The sequence below is a fragment of the Apteryx rowi genome, unplaced genomic scaffold (genome assembly GCF_003343035.1).
Source record: "Apteryx rowi isolate R43461 unplaced genomic scaffold, aptRow1 scaffold_83, whole genome shotgun sequence".
Lineage (NCBI taxonomy): Eukaryota > Metazoa > Chordata > Aves > Apterygiformes > Apterygidae > Apteryx > Apteryx rowi.
In genome coordinates this window covers 323,408-348,358 of record NW_020451127.1, presented here as the reverse complement: position 1 = coordinate 348,358, position 24,951 = coordinate 323,408, and the positions used below count along the sequence as shown (strand labels likewise).

At 48.0% G+C, this 24,951-nt stretch overlaps 1 protein-coding gene across 14 annotated transcripts in view; it reads right to left on the bottom strand.

The window, feature by feature from the left end:
- MAP4 (microtubule associated protein 4) overlaps window positions 1–24,951 on the bottom strand; it is a 145,842-nt gene that overhangs the window by 79,976 nt on the left and 40,915 nt on the right. For all 14 annotated transcript variants that reach the window (XM_026089740.1, XM_026089731.1, XM_026089732.1 and 11 more), the window contains exons 3-4: window positions 16,790–17,052; window positions 8,271–8,336 (exon numbers count right to left, since the gene is read on the bottom strand). In XM_026089740.1, the coding sequence (XP_025945525.1) occupies window positions 8,271–8,336; window positions 16,790–17,033 (310 nt within the window). In that variant the 5' untranslated portion in view covers window positions 17,034–17,052. The remainder of the gene's footprint in view (window positions 1–8,270; window positions 8,337–16,789; window positions 17,053–24,951) is intronic.

Sequence of the window (24,951 nt, the reverse complement as noted above, 5' to 3'; positions counted from 1 at the left end):
CCCCGGGGCGTGCCTCCCTCTTCCACATAGCATCCCCACCAGAAGTCAAAGAGYCCAGAAGCTTAACGCCCTCCAAACCGCGTCCCTCAACGTCAGCAAGTCGGCTTTGKTGAGACACCCACTCTTACCTTCCTCCACTCATCTCAGTCCTAAAAATAATTACCCCCAAAAGATCAAACACACACACAAAAAAGCCTCTTAGTCATGCCGGTCTGAAGAACTAAACAAGTCTTTTGAATTATTCAGTTTGCTACTTTTTTTAGACTGAAGCAGCAGAACGTATTAACTCTCCTTTAGAGAACACGGTTGGATGCAGACCCATTCCGGAAAGCCTGAACAGCTCTCCTGGGAAGTCCAGAGAGATATGAAAAGCCATCATGAATGAGAATTCACACCAAACATGAAATATGCAGACAGGTAAAGGAGGAGAAATAGCTTTAATAAGAAAACTGCATTTAAAAAGTGTCCTATTTTCAAGATGCTAAGCCTAAGGAACAACTTTTTTCTTTTAGAATTTTGTGCTCTAGCAACTTAAAAGGGGGTTGGATAAAGAACAAACAGCAAAGACTGAACCCCTACTGGGATGGCCATTAAACGCATCCATCGCATGCATTGCAATGCACAGAAATATTGTTAAGTGTAGACTACCATTCTTATAGCCCTGTCATTTTTCTGTGAATCCTTACAAAACTAGGCATCTTAAGCCATAAGATGTGCATCTGTTACACTACCACAAGCACTAGACATTATCTACTAGCCAGTTTTTACATGCAGGTTTTAAGTACCTTGTATGTCCAACATGGAAACGAGCGTGCATCTCATCCATCCCCATCTCACTTTGTTTCTCAAGCATGATGGAAGAGAGATTCTTTCCTTCCTTTCATTTCAGTCTTCCCCTCCCACCCTCAAAACAACTCAATCATACGGCTCACTCAAACCTTTCCAGTTTTATTGAGCAAACTAAACCAATTCTTTGATGGACATGTTTTCCAGTATCTGTCCAATTAGCAAGTTACTCCATTTAAAGGCATTTACCCGTTCTGGGAATACCTAAGCGTGGTTAATGCAGGGCATGCAGAGAGGTACAGGTCTCAACCATGAACAAGCAGCACAGCTCCAGAGGATTCTCACCACAGTACAACTATTGAGAGGTTAGTTTGACACGTTTATTAGGGTGATTTATTCAAAGTGATACACAGCTTCACATCATACAAAGCAGTTGGAATCATTAGGAAAAAAAAATCAGAAATCATAATAGACAAGCTTGTAAGCACAAGAAAGTTATAGAAGAGTGTGCGAAGACACCATATTATCTCCAAAAACAGGACAAAAGTATGGACAGTACATGAGATTTAAATAAAGCAGCACATTTGGTAGCTTCCCRGCTTTCTTAAGAAAATGCTTTTCATTTCATGTTTTCTTATTCATATTTATTTATTGCACTGAGTTTTCAGCAAGATGCAGACACGTTTTCTATGCGTGACAAAAGATGCAACTCTCTGCGTTTACTCATTAAGATCACATTTCCCTTGGCCCCCCACCCACCCCGCAAAGCGCATCAGCCTCCCAGCACAGGCAGGTCTCCTTCCTACCCCAGGAAAGCCCAAACGGGGCATCGCAGAGCCTCAGGTAGGGGTCCCTCCGAGGAAGACTATCACAAACTCACAGAAACAACCAGCTCTCTTCCTCCATCTATAGCTTATATTCAAATTTGTAAACCTAACAATTTTTTTTTTTTAATGGGGATAAAAATATGGGAAAAGGGGAAAAAAAAAAGTTAGTTTTGGTCTTGTGGTAGCCCAGTGGAATGAATTATTCACGTGAGCAGTGGCTGGAGCCCCAGGGCCGCCCGTGTTCAGCAGCAAGCTCTGCTTTGCTCCGTTTGAGACACTGGGGTGCGGACAGATGTCAAGCCCAATGTCATTAAATGGGGAACTCTTGGTTTTCTGAGGTTGCTGGAGCAGAGTTTCCCTCAACGCTGCCCCACCTGGTAAGACAAGCTGACCCCGCCAACTATTGCAAGTGCTAGACATTTCCCTCTTACCAATACTTTAAGACATTGCTATACTTCAGTAAAATAAGGCATTTGGAGGGGAAGGCAAGGAGGTCTGGTTTTCAGCTACACTGAAAACGCCTCTTATTTACTCTCAAAAATTTCTCTCTATAATTTATTATTTACTCTTCTAGGGCACAAATAGTTAAACCCACTTAAGGCAAAAGGTCAGAAAGAATAACTTGTGTCACTAAGTTAAAATCCCTCCAAACTAGCAGCGATGACGTCTTAGTCCAAAATCAACCAGATGAAAAAAGTGCTACAAAGAAGTCTTTAAAAAAACCCAATCCTTTGCTATGGCAATAGACACCAAAAGAAAAAGCAGCTCAGAGGAAAGCACTTCACGGGAGCAAGAACAGAGAGACCAAACGTCTCTCCTTGCTTCGCATCCGATTGCTTTTGTCTCACCTTTTGGTTAGGATGCAAGAAGCAGATTTGGTCTGTACAGCGAAGCGAGCCTGCAGTGAAGCCAGAGAAACTAGTCCTAGTCTAGTCCGGCCCAGCCTATAAAACCCTGCTCGGGGGGGCAGGAAAAAAAACAAGAAAAGGAAGGAAAAAAGCACCGCCAGAAAGGCCATTCCGTCACGGGCAGATTTGCCATTACCGCTTGCATCCCAATGCCCGTTCTTATTCTAGTCCACTGGCAAACGGTTATTTTTGTACTTCAGTCATGATCTGGTCTCAAAGGCTGCTGGTCTTCAAAGACCTACATGATGGCTCTGTCAACTCTACAAGCGTGGACTAGAACAGGAAAACAGCAGTTTTTTGGCCATTGATTGCGTGTGGGCAATAGCATTTCATCGGGAAGCGAGCCATACCCATCGCGGAGGATAAGCTCACAGTGTCACTCGCTCCGAACTCAGCAAATTGGCATCACGGGGACGTCAGCTAGGCACTAATGAGGCTCTGAACGGTGGGCAAAGCAGTAAATTCCCACCAAATTAGAGAACAAAAGCCTCAAGTTCTGATGCACCTCCCCAAACAGGCTGATTACACACACAATTCACTGCACTCGGGATGCAATCACCCTGGGTGGGGAGCATACGAGGTCTCAGATTAAAGATTGGAAAGGTTGGACAGGTCACTATGAGGGAGATCGGGAGATCTTCAAAGAAAACCTGGAGCTGCAGTTAGCAGTGGTATTCATTCCAAGCGTAACACTACTAGTAAATCATTACTAGACCAACACCTTAACATAGGCATGGGCAGTAGCAGGGTACTAGGGGTATTCAGGTACAAGCTACTCTCTTTACAGAAGTCTTGTGTCTTTTTACACAAGTCAGGGTCCTAAGATGCGAGCTTTTTGCAATTTGGAGAATCACATTCTACCTTTGGCTGGATTTTGCTTCAAATGAATGCTGTGCTTTTCTCGGGCGTTGCAGACCGAGTAATTTCAGCTGCACAACACCACTATCCTCAAACAAAGCATTCACTGGTCTACAAAAATCCAGTCCGAATCCGCCTCACCTAGAATATTATTTTAAAGCACAGGCTCTCTAAAATTATTTCCTCCTTCTGCAATTGTGTTTTTATGTTTTAGTAACTAATTCTTTTGTATTTGGAAAGGTCGCAGCTTTGCATCCTTCTGGAGACAGCAGGGATGCAATGGAGTTACCGACCTCTTGTGCTTCTGTTTAAGGTTAAAAGAGGCGCATTTGTGCCAATGTTGCCTGAACTGCATCATAATTACTTCAGAATAGATTTGTCACAGACCTTTGGTTTTTCTCTCAGTCAGATCCGGAGGGGGGCGGGGAGCCTTATTCTTTCTGATGACAGGTAAAATTTCACCCAAGGATGCTGAAGCTAAAGGCACGAAGGCAGGCATACTTTTTTCTTATTTCCAGTTTGCAACACAACACCCAAGCAAGCACGCTGCGGCAGGGAGCTGGGGGCTGCTGGGTTCCCTCGGCGTTCCCAGCTAGGAGCCAGGCTGACGGCAAGTGCTTGAACCCTGTAACCCATCCCTCAAAGCAGCCTCAGTAAATGCGGTTATTCCTGATCTATTTTTGAAGTTTGCATACTAAACGCTATGAAGTGGAAACACCTGTTTCAAAGAGGACACCATTATTTAAGATAAAACCTTAAACGGGAAGGTTTCAAAGCAGCAAGGAGGAAGGCAGGTGAAACTCGGGGTTCTCCCTAAGGGCTGCAGGCAGTCAGGGGAGGCGGGAGAGGAGCTGCAGTCATGGTGGACCCATCTGCTATGGAAGCACAACTTTAGATTTCATACCAAACCTTTTCGTATTAAACCTCCAGGAAAAAGGATTTAAATTAATTTTAAAAGCACTTGAACCAAAAACGGAGCCGTAGTTGTGATTTAAATAAAGAACAGTGGGAGTGCTGAAATGGTGCAGTTAAGGACCGTCATGCACGTCCGTGCTTACACAAAGGAAGGAAGGTCTCAACAAGCACTGCAGAGCAGAGAGGGAGGAGGAGGAGGGCTGATCGGCCGACAGCAGAGCTACCCTTTGGCTTCTTCTACACGTAAAGTCCAAGGATGGAAAGCAAGAGCTCTGTAAAATGCTGAAGGTTTTAGAAGTGTAATGGCAGGTAGAAAAGTACACTGGTCTTGTATCAGTGGCAGCCCCAGTGTTAGGAGACAGTCTAGGCTTCTAGGAGGAGAAAATAGAAGAGAGGAAAAGAAGTAGGAGAGGGATAAGGGATGGGGAAAGGGGCAAAAAAGCGCAAGTCATTAGTAAACATGAACATTCAGGTAGCACACTGCACAACAAGCAATATTTCATTTAGTGCAGCCAGGAGATTTGCCAAAAGCCAGATTAGAGGCACAGGAAATTTTGTTTTTACAGGAGTCTGAAATAATCACTAGTCATGCTATGCATGACAACTGCGCCACATGCAAAATTAGCTGTGATAAATCAAGATTAGTGACAAACTGCTATTAAGAGAGCAGCAGCTCAGGATGTTACTTAAAAGCACAATTTGCACTGAAAACAGTGACAAACGTGGTATTTTTGTGACCTGATCTCAGATGAGAGAACGACAGCCAGGCTGGCTTGGAGAGAAAGTCCATCTAGGGAAAGTATAATCACAGATAGCAATACTTTCCCAGGTTACCTCTCACCTCCCAGCAGCATAATGAACAGCATCTTGGAACAACAGGCATCCGCATTCATCTGTTTGATCGCCTTTGGCGGACATCTCCCAAAAATTTGCTTTTTTCATTTTATTTTTTAATTCCTTTGTACTCTAGGCAAATATCCTGCAATCAGGAGTTTCAAACTTTGCATGGTTTGAAAATTATGCGTATATTTACTAGGCACCCTCCGACTTTCGCGTCAGGGAAGTTAGCAAACAGTTCCCCGTTCAGTACCTGCACGCTGCCAATGACTACAGGCATCAACGGTTTCACCCTCATCCACACCCTCACTCATCCCGTTCGAGAGTTTCAAGGGACAAGCGCGTCTTCCATCAAAACGCTGCACCAACTCTTCCTCTTATTTATCCTTATAACGAAGGATCGAGTTAACAGTTGCTTTTGGTCTGCGTGCCGAGTACCGAAGTCGGAGCCCCTGGTCTGTAGCTCCCAAATCCTCAACGCCCCCTCGGCCCCGAACAAACCAAAAAGCAACGCCGCCTAAGGGGCAGCCCTGCCAAACACCGAGTCCCTTAAAGAAGTCGTCAGCTCCCACTTTCAATGAAAGCAAAAGGCGGCAAAGAGTTCTCAGCCTCGGGGTCCGAAGTTTTGAGCCCTCAAGTAAGTAGTCAAGGTAAGGTCAACCTTTCACAATTTTGCTTTATGTTCTGAAATACTGAATTACTCCCATCCCTATAGAAATGGCTCAAATACCTCTCTGCCATAATGAAAATAATTCAAGAGTTAACACGGGTTTTTGCCACCAAGTTGCATTGGCTTTGGATTTATTCATCTACCGCGTTAGCAGTATTTCGCACTGGGTGTCCAGCTACTCGGTAGCAAAGGTTGCCAGATTAGCGCGAAGATCTCAGCCCTGACTGATCCTAAGCTCAGCATAGACACGCAGCAGCATCTGCAGATAGCTGGGGCAAGCGAGGAACAGCAACGCGTCACCATCTCGTTTGATAGGTGAAAGAGCCACCTCCTTCGTCCTCCCCGCTTCTCCCTTCCCGCTCCTCCGCAGGGATCGTTCCGGCTGCAGGAGAGCCGCAGCATGAAACAGATCCAGGTGGAAAGAAACACCCCAGCCAAGAACCGAGGATGGCGTAGGGCCAGAGACAGGAGACTCGGGCAGCACCGCCTAGGAACCGCCGAACCAGGCCTTGCTGAAGCCCATCACCAGCCCTGGAACAATTTTCCTGCATTTCCGCAGCTCATCCGCTGCTTTTCAACCCATTCCAAGCCTCTGAAAGAAGTTTCCGTTATCTGATCCCAGATTAGCATTTGGCCCTTCCTCTCGGTTGTAGGGGCATCGATATTTCACGTATTCCATGGGAAGGGGCAGGGGAGAAGGGATGTTGTATAAATCTTCCGTTATTCTCAAAACTCTAACTAACTTGGCGCCTATGACTTTATCCTTTAACAGACTATTTCAGCTACTTTGATGTCACTTTTAGACAGCCTTTAACAAGAGAAAAAGAAATCCAACTCTGCCTCACAAAGATGGAACATATTCATAAATTAAAAAGCTTCAGACACATAGAAGTATCCTTGATCAAAGTTGCTAGCATTTAGCATCTGAAGAGTTAAACCTCCAGAAGGCTAGTACTAAGTAAATAAGATTTTTTTTTTTTAAACACAATCCAGAAGTTCAATAAAAGTCCCAATGCATTCAATCAGTCACACCTGGGGCATCATAAGTCTGATTTTATTTCTATCTCCTTTTAGTTGTATGTACTTAAAAGAGAGAATATATCTTCAGGGAGGCTCAGAAGCAGCCTTAATTTCAGTTTTATGCTAAAAAAAAAGAATCTGCCTATCTTTTCATAATTGACTGGATTTACAATGGCAAGTTAAAGTACTAGGATCAATTTTTAAACTCGCCTCCTCAATAAGAACATGAATACTCGCTCACTCTCTAAATCTGATTCAAGCAAAAACTGCTTTTGTTCATCCGTGTCTCCCATTCCCGTACTTCTCCCCACTATCTCCTGGATTACCTTTTCTTGGGGCTGCACCTATGGACTAGTAGGGATGCCAGCGCTGGGAAAGTCCCAGCTTAATCTTAGCAATGATCCAGACTGCTAAAGCTGAACTGGAGGTCACGAGACAGACCAAACAAATAGCTCTTACCAACGCCAGGATGACAGTCAGCTCTGAATATCTTCTCCTCGGCAAAATAAAGATGCTACAAAGGGGCCCGTCAGTCAAAGTCCACCGCCCTTCTCACCACGAGGGGGGACTCCAGGCACCAACGCGCACACACGGTCTCAGAGAGGTCTGTACTGCTCATCTCCAGGAGCTTTCAGCTGGAATTTGGTGGGAAACCCAACTCACAGGTAGAAACTCTCAGAAAAGGGAATTTGCATTTGTCATTAAATATAACTGTTGAAAGACGACCGACTTCTGTGTAAGCTATGCTGATAGAAAGATGAACTTTTTTCACAGATTCCCAACAAGTTTTAAATATTGGTTCACTTAAATCATGACATGCTTCTYGCAGACAAAGCCATCCTACTACTGTTGGAAAAAGGGTCACAAGACCTCAACTTCAGCTTTGACAGCACACTGCTAAAAGCAAACATTAAGAGAGATTTAAAGAGGATAGTTTGGGATGGAGGAAGATGGAAAAGTATACAAGAAAAGCTGCAGAATAACCGGAGCAGTCAGTGTAACTACACTAACATCTAAGTAGCAGTGAACAAAAAAACTGCATCAACAGACGGTGTGCTCAGAGAGGAAACATCGCTGTCAGCCTCACTGGGAACAGGGGAAGTCACACGCAGGTGCTAGGGTCGAGTTCAGCTATGAATACTACGGACTCGCTGGAAACTCGCTTCGGTATCAGTGCCCTAGATGTTTAACCTTCCCAACATCAAGCAGGGATAAAGTATACAATGTCTTCAGAAGGGGCTTATGCATATAAAAAAATTTCAAACCCAGAAGAGAATAAAAATTTTGATTCAAATTCTTCAAAAAGATCATTTAAAAAAACCCAATCCTTCATGGAGAAATACACTGAGTCAGAGGAGAACACATCTGATCACCATAGCGTTCACACGGCAGGTTTACTGCTTCAAACTCTGAGTTTTAGCATGTTACAGTCAGATATTAAACACTTACCTGTACGGTCATTTTCTATTCCATGGTCACCATTTTCTACAACCGTTGGCCCAGAAGCTGAAGTATCTGCAACAAATCACAGAGAATGTTAGTATCTGGATGAAACTAATCCTAATCAATAGTTTAAAACCATTGTAAGGATGAGTAATGTTACCAAACGCAGATAAGGATTGGTTAATTCTTACCATTTCTTCTGTCCACGTGATACATGGACTCAGACCTTCCTCCTTCAATTCTTTTGAAAAGAATTAAGACACCCACATCTCCCCCAGCCAGCGCAACCCGGAGCCCCAAAGCGAGAGCACTTCAATGGCTAGGAGACTCTAGTCCCACGAGAGAGCGCCAAGCCATGCCCCTGCATTCCCTTCAGGTGGGGTAAGCTATGGCACCTTTGGATTTACATTCACAGTTGAAAAAAGCCTTTTCTGCTGAGCTGCATGCAAATATTTAAGCAAAGAAATGGCTGCTTCCATCAAAAGCTTGCAATCCTCAGGATAAGATTTGCAATGAAAGACGCTTGTGTCCGACTTCAGAAAGCACCGTTACTACAGATGGAGCATATGCAGAGACAACCAGCGCCTCTCGTCACTGCGAGTACCCTTTAGAAGCCACCTTTTTATTACAGCAAATATTTTAACCCAGTGACATATGCCCGCTTTTGACATCGTACCTATTTTGAGGACAAGTGCAGGACATTAAGGCAAAGTTTTAGGGACAAAAACACTGCTGGTTCCATTTATTAACTGAGTACAACTCTGCTTCGCTAGACAGACTTGGGGAAGTCAGGCGGTCAGGCTACCTCCTGAAGACTCAGATTTTCTGTCTGGCCATATACAGTCTTGAATTTACCTCTTGAATACTTCTGTAGTCGGTTACATACATGAATCTTAGCTTCACAACTCCCAAACTAAACTGAAATTATATCTTCAGAAACCCTGTTTGCATTCCAAAACCAGGAAACAAGACCCTAACTGCCAGGATTTAACATATTAAAGCATGTTCTCCGTTCCAAAATCAGGTAGGTAGGGTCCATCTTGTTCCAACGTGGTCAGATAAAATTAAGAGTCACTCAGATTTACAGGTTGAACTTGGAAAACATGACAGCAACACAAGACCTGAGGCAATTTAGAACCGAAAGAGCTGAGCTCCAGTATTGGCTTGGCCATCTGCTCACTGCGCAGCCTTGTGAAAGCCATTTAACTCGCATGCAGCTATCTCCAGGCTTATAGCATGAAAAACTCAATTAATCCATCTTTGAAAAAGCTACTGGAAAGCGATCTTTGGGAATAATTAAGGAATTTAATTAACATACAACAATATAATTTTTTTTAAAAGCACACATTTTGTTCTAGTACACAAACAGTTCTTCCTAACCATCAAAATACGCTGGTGAAACTCTGTGTTCATCCCTTAATCTCTGCGCAGGGCTGCTGAACATCAGTAACTATCATCACTTTGGCAAACTACTTGAGGATTTTTATTTTATTTTTTTATGACCGCTTTTGACATCAGACTATGGTCCTTAGGAAAGGAGTCGAGCTGTGCTGGTATTAGTACCAGCCAGGTTGCCAGCAGCGCAGTATTTCTGCAGACCACCATGACAGGCAGCTATTACAAGGCTGTTTACCTAAATTGAAGATATCCCTCTTTGCAGCAAGCACCAAATACTTTCTAAGCTTTTCTTCAAGAAGCACTGCCTAATTTCTAGGAACTCATCCCGTTCGCCAGATGTGGAAGAGTAAGAGACAAGTCAGTGTGAGACTGAAACCAAGTAGTTAACCGTAGCAAGCAACCTAAGCTCTAGCAGCGGTTCAGCTCTGCAGACTGTTACTTCTGCTTATCGAGAGGAAAAACTCAGTGTAATGGCTAAAAACCTTAAAAACAAACGCCACCCATTCAGTTACCTGGGGTCACTGCTGTCCCTCCTCTAAACTCGAGCCATTTTAAGACAGAACTACATTACCAGTGTACTTTAGACAAGGTAATTTAAGGCTTAAACCTACCCTCAACAAAGCACAAGGAAGGCTTTCCAGTTACTTCAGTGGATCATCACGGTGTTTTATGAAAATTCAACATGAACTTGCCAGACAGCTTATGGAAAAACATACACCTACATCGTCTTCAAGGAGCTGAAAATAGCAGAGGAATCCCTGGACCTGTTTCTTGGCAGCCCAGCGCAGCAGCTCCTCCTGCCGTCGGGCTCCAGGAGATCCGGTAGGTGCTGCAGCGCCCAAGCCCGGACTGGGGAGACCCGAGCCAAGCAGAGCGCGCCGGGGCAACCTGCCTACTACGGCCTCGTGCATGCCGAGGGGTACGCGGGGCGTCCTGGGGGCAACCAGTCCTACAAGGAGGTGGCCGAGGACCGGCCGGTCCTGCTGCATGTTGCCGTTAGCAGCAAGGAAACTTGCTTGGCACAAGCACCAGACCTGCTGACTTACTCAAGCCCAAGGCATAAATCTGACTCGTTTATGGAAGTCAGCTGATGACACCACCAAAACCGAGGTGTCGGAAGTCTTCTCTGATCTGCAGTCGTGCTAAACACACCAGATATCTTCTGATACACCCCGACCACCACCCACATGCAAGGTCCCATTTCTTCAGGAGTTTAAACTGCAAAGGAAGACTTGAAAGCAAGTTTGAAACAAACTGGCCAAAGCCATCACATGGCTTTCAGCTTCGCTCAGAGCCGAGCGCTGCACCTGCGGAGACAACGCCGCCGCCAGGTTTCATGCTCTGGGTTTGACGCCATATCCAACGCGTGTGTTACAAGCAGGACTCAGGTTGATCGCAAATACGGCTAAATGCTACAGATTCAGCCTGTGGGTCTGAGCACAAGCCTTCATGGTTGCAAAAGAGTTAATTCGTCAGCCTGTGCCGGCAGCTTGCGTGCACTCCAGAACAGCGTCGCGCTGCGCCCAGCCTCCGAGTGGTGCTTCTGGCAATTAAGCRTCCTTCAGCTGTTCAGAAAATAAACACTTCAGCTGCAGGAGAAGTTTCATTTGGAGAYTGATCTTCTAGGTAGCCAGTGATCCCAGTCGCCGTCTTCCATCAACCAGAAGAATGAGGACTCCCCCACCCTCCCCTCCGGAGGGCTCTGCAAAAGAAACCCCAAAACCAAACCAACCAAACAAGAAAATCCCCACCCGAGTATCGAGCAGGCTGACCAAACGCCGGGGTAAGATGAAAAGGGCGACAGCTCACAACGAGCTGGTTTGCTGGCTTAAGCTTTCATACAGCTGATAACCGCAGAGGTTCGCAAGCGTTTCCAGACTAGAAAGCACAAATACACCCGTTCAGAGAAGCTTCGCCTCATTCAGGCCCCTACACTCGCCCGTTTAGCAAGGGCAGAAGATCCGTACGGGAGCTCCTGCGCTCGCTTCGGTGGCACGGGAACCAGGGAAGAGAAGGGGCTAGCGGAAGCGCGCTGATCCCGTCCCTCTCCCCCCGCGCACCCCCAAGGCTCTTCTCTCCCTCTGCCGGCAGCAAACAAGGGGAAAGGGATCTAAAAAGCTGGAGTTACCAAAACGCCAGAGGGACCAGCAAGCAGTTGCTTCTGACCTTTTCAAAGAGCTGCGCAAGCGCGCGGAGACGACGAGGTGGATGGGGGCGTGCACGGCCGCACGCACGCACCCCCGTCCTCACGGTCAAGCGAGCATCCCTCCAAATCAAACGCTTTCCGCGGACAAAACCCAACCGAGGTTTGGGGCTCGGACGGCTGCACCCGCCAGGCGGCCCAGCGCGAGCCGTCCCTGCCCTCCCTCCCGCCCGAGGAGCGGGCAGCGCAGTTTGCTTCGAACCTCTGGCTTTTTCGGAAGGCAGGCTTCCAGCACAGCAGCTCCGATCGAACACGCGCTGCCAGGAAAGCCGCCGCACCTGGCACTGGCGCCTGGTTTCGTTTGGTCTCTCTGAAGGYTCGCTCCTTCGGTGCGACTGAATTTATTTTAGTTAGCTGGAATAAAAAAAAACGCGAAAGCACCCAGTAATCTTCAGGCCCAGGTCTCCTTCCCTCGTATTCCAAACTGTTTATAAACAAAACCACGTCAAGATGTTGTAACTAAATAATCCGCATCAGAACCACAAGATAGTATTTGCATCCGGCCAGTGGGTCAAAGGATTGGTTTTATACAAACAAACGTGAGGCCGCATTTGCTAAGCCGACAGTCTCAGGCAAACGGACAGTGCCGAGACAAAAACCACCTCATCTCCAGCGGTGACTTGGCACAGCACCTCCGTGCCATCGCGTGCGGGCCGCGCTGTAGGAGCCCAGGGCACGGCGGGAAGGAGCTCCAAGGAAGCCAGCATGGGGCGGGACGGACGGCTGCGGACGAGTCGCTCCGCACGTTTTATTATCCGACTGCACCGTTGCGCGCGCAGTCTTGGTCGAACGCTAGATTGATGGCAAAATTGTCGCAGAGCTTAGACAAAAAATAAGTGTGAACAAAAGCGTCGATAAACAGAGCGCCACGCTGTCACAGCTAGCTGCAAAYCTCAAGCGAGCAGCTCCGACGACTCCAGCTCAGACGTTTAAACAGCCCGTTTCATGAAGAGCAGCCCCACTCATCGTCTCCCGGGGCRCAGAATCCGCCTGGGGCGTCGTTTTTCCGTGGCATTAAGGAGGAGCTCAGTTTAGAGGTAAGCCAAGGCTGGCTCGGTTTTGCGTTTCGGGGCCTCCAGAAGCACGCACATGCCACCAGACGCCATTAACACAAGCGCAGCGGCAGAGACGGYGCGAGAGCAGGACAGAGCCGCTGCCGCACTGCCGCCGGAATAATTTTCACCAGGCCCCTCACCCTCCACGTTCACACCGCCCATTCCGACGTGGGGAGCTGAAGTTGGAAGCAATAACTACCCTGCCTTTTATAGGAGTAAGTTTAACATGCCTAGATGCTGGAGAACCCCAAAGTTCACTAAGTGAGCACAAATATTACCCAAGCGATGCTAAATCAATATAAAAAACTGAGTTAAACAACTCCAGTTTTGCTTTATGAACTGTAACAAATAGATTAATTTAACCACTTTATTTCATTTAACGTGGAAGAAACCTTTCAAGAACGCTTTGGTTTGTCACGGCAGTATTTAAAGCGCTCCTTCCTCCTTACGGAAACGGGGGTACCTTAAGCGGTCAAGGGAATCGCTGCAGGACCCAAGCAGCTTTGCAGCATCATCCGAACACGCTCCCCACGGATGGCCGGCACGAGGCCCTCGGCCGAAACAGCTCGAGCAGCCGGGCTGGGAGAGCGGCCGGAGCCTCGTTCCGAGCCTCAGGGCTCTCCAAACCGCTTGTACCTTTTGGTCACCAGGTGCCTGAAGGAAACCCTCTGCCAAGGCCACTAGCAGATTAAGGACCTCCTGCACCGAGCTCGTGCTCAACACGTGTGTTCGTGGAAGGAGCCGATACAGGAATCGCACTAACCAGAGAGGTTTCACCAGCCTGCGAGGGGGGACTCTGAGCGCGAGCGGGTATTTCACATAGCAGGAGACATAAAACAGAAGCAGCTAACGTCATTTGTAACTGATTTTTTTGAGCCCTTCTGCAACGTGGGGGCATGTGCCACATCCTTCGTCCTCAGGTCTAAACACGGGGAGGTGTTTAAACCTTCTTCCRCARAAGCRAAGCCTGYYGCGAGAAAGGCGCYCGCTCCTCCYGCAGGAAGGGAAGGAGRAGGGAAGGGCAGGGCCGTGGTTTGGCCCCGGGTTTCAGGCTCCAGGGACGGCGCTCTGCTTCCAGCGGGGAGGACGGTGCGCGCTGCTGCRCGGCCGCGTCCCTCCAGCAACGTCGCGCAGCGCCAGCAGAGCCATCTCGTGGCCACACGTGCGCTCGAGGAGCGGCCCCGGAGCGCTAGCAAGCRAGACCTTCCCCTCTTACCGCTCTCAGCGCTGGTCTCCGTATGAAAAGCTCTGCATGCAAGCGCACGACTCGTCAGGGAGTTTGGGAGCAGGATGGGTGCAGGCACGCAGCCCTATCACGCCCGGGTCGCCGCGCAGGGCCGCGAGCATCCCTGCCTTCGCCCCAGCACTAGCGTGGTGCAGAGCTGCTTCTCCTCTCTCGCGGCTACGCGTTCCCTAGGAGCACCGCTACCTGCAACAAGCCATTAGAGCACAGCGCTGTTATTCCAGCTGGAGCACATTCCCACCCAAAGGCATCTCCCCCCCCCCACCTCAGCAGGCATCTCCCCTGCTTTACACGAGCCCTAACCAAAGCCGCCCTCCTGTCTGCCTGGAAACGGCTGCTACAGCCTCCGTGCGTTTCCCGGGGGGGCTCCGGGGCCTCCTCCGAGCTCCTCAGCGGGGGCCAAACCCTGGAACGAAAGCGGTGCCGAGAGCTGGACGCGAACAGCAGCGGAAGCCGCGCGCACCCAAAGCCTTCGGCACCACGGAGGGAGCGCAGCGTCCTAAGAGGGTTAGCCCAGAACCGGCCAAATCCTTACGGCCGGCCAGGTGCTAGAAACAGCTAAACTTTTACATACCATTAGAAAGGCGCAGTTTAGGAAGACGGGGTTTTACCATCTATCACCAGGGTTGCACTCCAGAACAAGTCCTTGGGTAACTATACAGCTACTCATCATCTCCTCCTCCTCCTCCTCCTCTTCTCCCTCTCTGTGTTCACACGGATCACACAGGTCCAGGCTGGAGCCCACCTGATCATTAAACTCGTCTAGCCTGGCTTGCGGGTTCAGGAAAAAATAAAAAATAAGTGAACCGGAAGCCTCAAGCAGGGATGGAGCAGCTAGAGCCTGACGGGACACACGATCAGGCCTCTCCTGCCCTTCTCCGGAAGGGGAACGCAGACACAGACACTGCGTCGCCCCTCTGCCACGCCGGGGACAGGTCCTCTCCGAGCACACGACCTGCCAGTGGCGTCTCCCGAGGTGGAGATTTGCAGCGGGAGGTTCAGAAAGAGGCCGAACRACGCAGGGGAACGGCGGAGCGCGGTGCCCAAAGGCGCCCTGCGAGCACGCTGCCACCCGCCTCGGTCTGCACGCGGCGACGGCGGCTTTGGGTTGGGCTGGTTTTTCAGGGCAGTTTAGGAAGGCTTAACTAGCAACCAAACCTAAAAGAGCTTGCGAAGATCTGCTGGCGGAATGTGAAGTTACTTGACATACCGAGTTAGGAAGCTGAAGTTCAAGCGATGCACCTCTGGGAGGCAATGATTTAAGCCATCGGTATTTTAAGCCAATATTATATAGTGCTAAAATCATTATATTGCGTTAACTGGGAAGCTCTTGTGCTGAGAAGTTTTAAAACGTGTAATGCAAGGATGTCTTAAAATAATTACTTCGAAACCAAATGCAAAAACATTAACAAGCCTTCATGTTTCCGTGCTACTCCCATTCCTGCGAAGCTACAACAGAAAATACCTACCCTTAGAGGTACTGTTAATTGGATATGATAACACACATCTGAACTGACTAAAACGCAGTGTTTTGTGATCTCCTGACCCACTTCCTTCCTATTGTTTTTTTTACCATCTAGTAAATTGTTAGTATGGAAAATTCTAAATTAAGTTTTTCCGTATTACAGGGCACCTGACACTTCCGAACAATGCAAAGCAGCGCCTTCAACAGACCAGAAAATCCTGCTGTATAAATCCATTCCCCACTCTACAGTTCTGCAGGTCCTGTTTATTCTGACGGGTGATTACCATAGCTCTTTTGTACCTCCGACTTACGAGCCTTGATGATCCCCAAGACCAAGACAAGAAGACCTTATTCCAAAAGACATGACCAGGTTACCTCTCTGGAGCAGTCAATAGTTTCCTCTTTTAGTAGCATAGCTCTGGACAAAAATCAAAGCACTGGGGATCAGCCACAGTTTGGAAGCAAACGCAGGAAGAGATAAAGCCGTTAAATCGCCTCCTGAGAAAGAAACGCTATGGAGGACCCCCAAATCTCAAGCCCTTTTCTGCCACCCAGTCAGGGAAGCAGGCATCTTTTTAAGGCTCTCTCTGCTTGTTCTAAGTAGTTTCTGATAAAGTCATTAGCACTAATAAATGTCAACTGAGCTAGTAAACATTAATATCCAGCAGAGACAGCTCCACGCTTCGTGTATATACACAAGACTGCAGCCCCCAAACAGCGTGGGCCCTAAGATGCCGACTTTGTCACCTGTCTAAAGACACCTCGGTTTCGCCGTTACCTGGAGTGGCAGTAACCAACTTTAGCAAATTTGGTTCTAACGTTGTGAGATGGAAAGCACAGCATAAACATGAGAACAGTGCAATATTCACACGCTTTGGACAGCCCCGAGAAGCCCAACACAGCCTACAAGACACTAACATAAATAGTAGCATCTGCGAAGCATCTGCCAGCTTATTTTACAAGCTGAAGAACTGAACAGAAAGCAAAAAAGCAAGAGAGAAAGTTTGATCTCAGTCTTTGCTCTTAAAGTGTTTAGACTAAAAAAACCTAGCAACATCTAAAAAGTCCGGTTTTAGCAGGCCGAGCAATACTGCAATAAGCAAGCGTGTCCTGTGATGCTAGAGCAATGCAGCTTTTTGGCCTCGTGCATTAGACACTTACGTTCCACCTGAATACCGTCTGCATGGGGTTTGCTCTTTGGTTCCTGGCTCCCAGCTTTTCCATCACCGTCATCATCATCCAGCAGAGGAACATAGTCTGTTTTATCTACTGTTTCTCCAACCACATCATCAAATTTCTCCGCTTCCAGCGTGGCAATGAAGTCCCTCTTCACTTCCTCCTCAATCTCAGGAGGTGGCTCCGTCAGAGCATCCGCCAGGCTGAGGTTGTGATCCAAGTCAGCCATGCTTTAGCAACTTTGCAACCTGAAAAAGTGATTTGGGGAAAAAGAAAAAAAGAAACAAGTATATTTTAATAGGAGATCTTGTAAGTTTATTTGGAGTTTGGTGCTGGCAACTGTGTTTGCCTCCTGTGCTACACCACAGTAAGTAACATTTGCTTTAGCGCTCAGAAATTCCCAGATGTTTACCTAAACTGCACACCAGCACAGAAACAAAGAACAAGCTGGTTCTCCTGAGTCAGGTTTTACTGCACAAATACTACATTTCACATGATGTGAATGCATAAGGAAGAAGAACCCACCACTTCTGGTTGACCACAGATGCATTTCTGAAACTTCTGCAGACCGATTTTTAGACAGGGTTCTGCATGCACAATAAAGATATCAAAAGCTCTATTCAATATACTTTAGCCAACTGCAGAAAATTATCAGGTACAAACTGGAAAAACAAAAGCTTAAAAGGCCATTAGTACCTAAATCGGCCTCCTTACGACTCCTGGTACGACAACTCGGTTTCCCTTAACGTTGGTCTACATTAGGAAGCAGAAAACAATTTGATGCTAATCTGTATCATCCTCACTATTAGAGGCACAATCTGTGCAGGGAATTTCTCTTTAAACTAATGATTTATGATTTACTCTATTTTAGGAGTCCAGCAAGCCAATGCAGAAACGCCCATTTTAGAATTAACAGAGAAAAAAATTAGTAAAGTTTAGAGTCCCACCAACAAATTCATCTGAACAGGATACTAAAGAGCTCACGTACTTAGGCAAAGCGATTCACCGTTTTACGAACCACCAGCCAGCAGGAAACCCCAACAGGAATAAAGCTGACGCTRCAGAGCGGCACACGTGGAAAGGGGCAGAGCCGTCCCCGGGAAGGCACAAGGGATTCTTGTGCATCCTGGCTGACGAAGGTCCCTACGCAGCGGCGCGGGGCCGCGGCCCTCGCGGGGGGCAGAACACAGAGCCGCTTGTCGCAGGGCAGCGACGGCTCCTACCCCCGGCCGCAGGGAATCGGCCGGCAGCGCCGCCGCGGCCGCATACCTCCGGGCCCCGGCGCGGCGAAGGCGATGCTTCGCATTCCTCCTGAACAATGCCATCGCATTGATATCGCTGCTCGCGGGACTGCGTGCAAAGGGCTTTATGGAAAATAATTCGGTTAAAACGATTCGTTTGTATTTACAATAAAAAATAAATCAGACTTCAGGCCAGCTGGGACTGCAAGCGGCAACCGCGGCTCTCGTCGGTTTAGGAAAAAGCCACTGAAGAATTGCCGCTTGGTGGAAATCAAGCAGCGAAAGGTTTGGAGCGCTTAGCCCTTTGCGTGGGGGCACAGTTGAGTGAACTATTAAAAAATAAAAAAAAAATAGCTCTTTTTGCGCAAGTCTTTTTTTTTTTTTAAATTCAGGCCGTCTAATTCAGACTGAGCTCTGCACTACCAGGGCTTTGCCGTTTTCAGGACTGACGGCCGTGGCGGCACGCTCACGGGCCACACAGGCTGCCGCGGGGCCGCATCCTTCGCCGGTGGTCGATCAGCATAGCCGGTCGTTTGCACGAGTTTTACCCTTGCGACGGCCACAGTCTTTAAAAGAACCACGGGCGATATTAAATAGTCATGCTTTCAGTCGCGTCCTCCCCCCCCTGCTTTCAGCTTGAGAGCTAAATGATGGCTTGTAGGTCAGCCTATCTCAAAAAAAACGTGGAGCTATGAACAGGCGCAGATCAGTCGCGAGATCCGTCGGCTCTTTTCAACCCCCCCGCAAGCGCTCGGCAGCGGCGGGTTACAGTCCCAGCGCCGCGCCGTGATCAGCCGACAGCTTGCACGCGTTCGGGTCAGATTAAACATTCCTGCTATTCCGGTTTCAAGAACGGGAGCAGCCTTTTAGCAGCTTTTCCTCTCGACGGCTTGGTTTGGGGTCTGCCCGAAGAGCAAGTCKTGGCCGTCGCCCTACTCCCATGGAAACCATCGCCCCACTGCTTCAACGCTTAGCATCCCCTGCCCCGCGCGACGCAAACCAGCAGGCGCCTAGAGCCGACGTCAGGCTGTACGGAAACAGGTATCGCCATCATCACCGGTCTGCAGCGAGAACAAGTTCACAAGCAGTATTTAGCCTAGGAATTATTTGGTGCTTGTCCCACTGAGATATCGCAACGCGCTGCCGACGGCTGCGGCACGGACGGCAGCAAGGAAGCAGGCTGATCCCCCCCCAGCAGCCTCCGGTACAGAAATATCCCATCACAGGAAACCGGTGATTCACATCATCTTGCTTTTTTGGGTCCTGATTAATGCAGTACCGCGTTTTCACTAACTAGCTGCCATAAAATAGCATTAACGATCTATATTTCAGACCCCTAATGGAACCGGGAAGCTAAAGCAATCCAGCTTCCGGGAGGAAAAAAAAAAAAAAAGAGGTTATGCAGACTTATCAGCAGGACATTTCCTTGCCTATATTTAACTTAATAAGGAATGCAGAAACTACACAAAAGAATATCAAGAACTAATAAAAGCCATTTTGCATTTCTGCAGCAAATACAGAATTCATATCAACGGCACGTGAAACCTCCTAGCAAATAACTGGCTGATCCCAGCCCAACGCACCAGGCTGGCAGCGAGCAGCCTTCCGCAGCGCAGAGGGAGTCAAGGGACAGACAAAAACCACTAAAATTGGACTAGAAGCAGTTTTTCCTGCTTTCCATTCCCGGCGTTAGGGCAGCCAAACTACCCCAATCCCCAGACTCCCAGTTTGAAAGAGGAGTTACGGAGTTAACCAAGACAAAAAGGAAGAAAATCAGTATAAACTCTGCAGCATAAACTCTGCCCAAGGTTAAAAAAGCAAAACCTGAAGAATATCCATGCACTGGCAAACTTAGATGCTTTCTATCCCATTTTCCCTCATTTGGAGTAAAATTAGCTATGCAGAGGAAACGCTCAGGAATCTTCATCAAGATGCACCTTAAAACACCGGGCAGTACGTAACCGGGCAAATATATTAGAAGAACACGAGGGAAAAAGTCCTGACGTTAACTTTTAAGATGAAAGGGCAAAACTGCGGGAAGCGCCTGAGGTTTCGGGAGCAGCCCGGGCCCCCTCCCCTGCGAGGGCGCAGGCGGGAACACGCGCTCGCTCTGCCGGCTGGTTTAAGGAGTCCCAGACCCACAGCAATTTCGGGAGATCCCAGAGTCGCCCCCAGCCCCGCAGCCGGGCCGGCAGCTCCCCGCGGCAGCGGCTCTCAAGAGCCGCCGTCTCACAAGGCCGCTCGCAGCCCGCGGGCCCGACCCAGGCGCCGCGTCCTTGCGTAAGCCGCTGCCTCCAGCTTCCCATTTAGGGAAGCGAGGAATTTGTTTCCTGGACTTTGCATTTCCCTTTTGCAGCTTCCTCGGCTGCGCTGCAGCGAGCGAGCCGCTGGGCATGCCCAGTCCCCGCGTTTACAGTTATGATCAGACTGACCCAGATTCCAGGCATCTTCCGGTCCGAAGACGGAGAAGAAAAGGGAAAATAAGCAAGCGGAGACAGGAGCTACAGCCCGTGAAAACGATATCTGAAAACCTACAGGCCAGAGAGCAGATCCTATCTATACACAGTCGTATTTGGCACGAGATGCAGACCGACTTCCCGCAGATTTCTGGCAAAGGCGATGAATTATCTTCCCCGGAGAAGCCCGGGGGACAGGTACCAGCCGCGGGGACGCTGCCCGCAGTGGCCCAGCACAGCCCGGAGAGCCTTCCAGCATTGGAGGCAAACGCCACGTTCCTGGTCTGCATCACGCGAGCTGCACCCGGCCCCTGCTTTTCCGCCCAAAACCGAGGCGGTGGCTGGCGACGACATCCCCGGCAGCACTCGCGGCTTATTCTCCCCCAAAGCAAGCTTCAAGCAACCTTTAAGCAAAAGCAAAGGGAAATCTACTTACAGAAGCAGTACACCTAAGAGGAAAAATAAATAAATGCAACATTTCCTTGCCTTTATTTATGTTTTAAAGGAGACATTCTGATACACTGATTTATCAGAGCTGCGTATTTTATCTCGTCAGCTCCCCTTGCTCCTTTAAAATTAGCTCCTGACTACAGGCAGGAGGAGATCTGACTGGAAGGAACAGGGACAGCTCAGCCATGGCTCCCATTTCTCTTGCAGTAAGTCAGCTTGCTTTTCTTGGACGAGGCTCTCGGGAGCACTTAGCGGAGCTCGCTGAGGCATAAGAAAACAGGAGAGCGGAGAGCAGGCATATGCTAAGTCATCCTCCTGCTTCGCTGTAGTCCGAAGCCGGATTTCCATGCAGAGGGTGCCTGCATTTACCTTGCAGAAGGAGAGGATGCAGAGATGAAGGAAGCCGCTGACACTTCACATTCCCCAGACAGGCACACCGGACCTACGGCCTCACGTAAAGTATTTTTGCACAGTCTGGACCGATGCAACTGAAATATCCCGTTTAACCTTTTTTGAAATAAGGTCTGGGCTTTGTTTTTGTGGGTGTTCTCAAATCACCAGAGACGTATTCTCGGGGCAGCAAGATGCAGGTCCAGGCCTCTTTCATAGAGTCTTTCCGATAAAACATTCGTGCTCAGCTCCCTTGCAAGAGGCAGCAATGCAACAGCCTCCCAATGGGGGTCCTGAATTGCAGCCTTATATTCGGGAATACAAGCATTTCCTCAAAAATGCAAAGATGCAAACGTACAGGTACCACCTCAATATTAGAGGGATGCTTGTCCAAGTCCAGATACTCAATACTACTCGCCAAAGCATAAGAACCTGCTATCACAGACATTATCACAGCACTAGATAAGCAGAAGACTATAGACACTGATACAGTAAAACCAAATACTGATTTTAAACTCTGAGCAGTTGCTTGCGCTGGAGCACGGTTAGCAACTTTCTCTTAATTCCCACAATCTGAAACACGCGGCAGAAAGATGAGTTTTCACTGCAGTATGCCACATCATTCGTGAGGGCACAGAGGGAGCGGAGGACCGGGGATGCGGCAAGGGGTCCCGAAGCAGCCTGGGCTTTCACGCGAGAGCCAGCGCGACCGACTCGGGCACTTGCAACCATTAAATAGCTCTGAAGGCTTCACGCAAATCTCAGTTCACTTCCACAATCAGTTTGTTGCCACACAGCAGATAATAAACTTAGTGTTTTAGCTTCTCACTTTAGACGGGTTTAATGAAGCTGTGATTCAACTTGTCAACAGACTTTCAAAGCCCAGACGGAGCTTCAATCACTCCTGCTTCCTCATAACGCAGCTTGCTCCGAATCGCTTCCTCCTTCCAGCTGCCCCGTCTCACTGCTGCCACTCCTCAGGACATTAATAACCTGGCCTTCATCTCTGGAGTCGGACTTATCTTCACCTGAGTTTCTTCTCCTACAGCAAGGAGCCTATGTAATGAAACAGATTGAACAAGCCTGCATGACACTACAGATGTGCTGAAACAGCTCCGGAATTTTTCGAACTGCTTGTAGCCCATGCAGTTACGGATAGCTGAGAACGTGCACGTTCAACAAGCAAGGAGCCGAGAGGCATCCAGAGTGGACAACGACATGAGCTCAAAGGCTCCAAGCACTGCCGTTCCCCCAGCTGGGAGAGGACAGTCAGAGCAAGCCCGTGAACAGGTATGAAGACCAGCAAGACACAGACTAGGGTAAAGTCCAACACACAACACATATATATGTGCTTTGGATACGGGGAAAAAAGCGTAACAGAAAAAAGGAAACAAGCCTAAAGAAAGAAGAAGGGGGCAGGAGAAAGAGGAAAACGAACACAGGAGCCACAGGAAGCCCAAGCAGAAGCTCGACGGTGGTACACCAGCTAGTCAGCTTCCACCACGCTGAGAGGCGAAAGCTGCACGCTGATCTCCACAACTGACGCAAGAGAAGACAGCGGAGCTGTCTTTCAGATGGGTGCCTGGGCTCCTCCCGGCAGCGGCCTCGAGGACAGCTTCGGAAGCGGTTCCGGCCTCAGCGGGGACCGGCACTGCAGAATCAGGCCAATTAAAAGCAGCTGAAGTCACTCCACAGATGATGTTCAGGATGTCTGTAGGCAGGGGGGGTTGCGAACACTGTAGGTGGTGACCGGCGCCCGCATGCCAACTGTGCTTAGTTAATGCTATTAGTCACTCGCCTTCGTGTGCATGGTAATATTTTGGATAAACAAAGAGCAACTGTCAGAGCAGAACGGAAACTGCCGCAGCAAGGCCAATAGATCGAGACAGGGAAAGTCATCCGAACAAAATAAGCTCTAGCTGACAGAGTCCATTTTTTTAAATGTGTCATACCTTCAACTTTTAGAGAGAGCAGCCTCAAAGTTTAAAAGCTAATGGCTTAAAGTGCTGTTATTTTGGTTCCATGAGGCCTTTGCAAGAGTCTGCACAGTTCTGCTTTTGTTGTTGTTGTTTTTAATTCAGTATTTCCGAGAGTATCCATCAGTCTGCAGGGTACCATTACTTGGGATACAAGCCATTTCTCCCCAGTTTAAAGTAAAGCCTTATCTTTGCTGTTAATAGATACTGCAAATACACCCAGCTTCCACAACCACACTGATTAAAAGGCTTTAATGACCGTTTCTGCTCCATAAGTTTGAACCATTTTCATCAACTAAAATGCCCTTAAGAAAGCAATAATACAGCCAACGATGCATGCTTTGGGCATACTCAATTATTTAGATGGCACAGGAATTAGCAAAGTAACACATTAGACAGTCTCTCAGTATTTGTACCTCTTCAATAACGCTGAAAGGGTTCTCTCAGCTCTCCGGAGATTTTAGAGAACTTTTGTTTTCTTCTTGCTTTTCAGACGTTATCTCGAAAAGCCTACGCTTGATCAAATGCTAGAGCCTGCAAAGACAACCGGGCAGGAATCCTGGACTAGCCCAAGGAAAACTGTAATTTTAAAGTGCACGGTACCTTCTCTCTCCACACGTAGTTCTCATAGCCAACACAAAAACTATAAATCGACCTGCAAGTTGACAGTCCAGAATTTTTCATGTTGACTACTAAAGCTATATTTCAGTTTATAGCAGCTCTTTTTAGATGCAGACATTCATTTATGTTAAAGTTATCTGTACTTGATTTAAAACAAGAAAAAGCAATCTTTCTTTAAAGCGAAGCCCAAGGAGACCAGGAGAAGGCCATCCAGTCGAGCTAATGGGAACAAGGATAATTCAGATTTACTCTGCTCAAGTATAGATGGACAAGTGGTAACTTGAAGAAAACAGCGTGATTTTTATTTCTGAAGAACACGGTGTGCAGCCTAAGAAATACAATGATTTGGACATCAGTTTTCAATCCCCGTTATAGTGATTATACATCTTCAACAGCAGCCAGATCCGCAAAACGCTATAAAAAGTGCATTCAGGGTAAGTTACCTAATCTGCACAACACCAAGTAATGGAAAGCTCCCAAATTCAAATTAAATTTAATTGAAGCTGGCTCCTAGGAAGACCACTGCAACAGTTACTAAGCATTGAAACACATTAGGAAAGGACTAATCATTTAAAGCTATAAGGAAAAAAAGTGAGATGAGGCTGCTCCGCTCTCTCTAAGGCAGAGGACTTGTGAGCTAGGATGACAGCTTAAGAAACTAAGTTTTACACCAGCGAGGAAGATCATTATATTGCAGAAACTCACTCAGCCTTTTCACCTCTACGCTCGCGCACACAATAGACTCTTCTGAGGGGAACTCAATGCTCCTTGCCGTCGGTTTAACACACAGACATCGCACCCACCAAAAGAATACGCTTTTTATTGTGATCTCTCTCCATGAGAGAATTAGGTCACTGATAGGCAATTTGGCAGTAACTCAATTTAGGAATTAATCTTGTAATAGATTTCAGCAACAGAGAGGGCTCTGATGACCCCAGGCACGACAATCCAGGACAAAAGAAGCTCTCAGCAGTCACTGAAGCCTCCGCTATTTTACAAGTGTCACTCGCCAC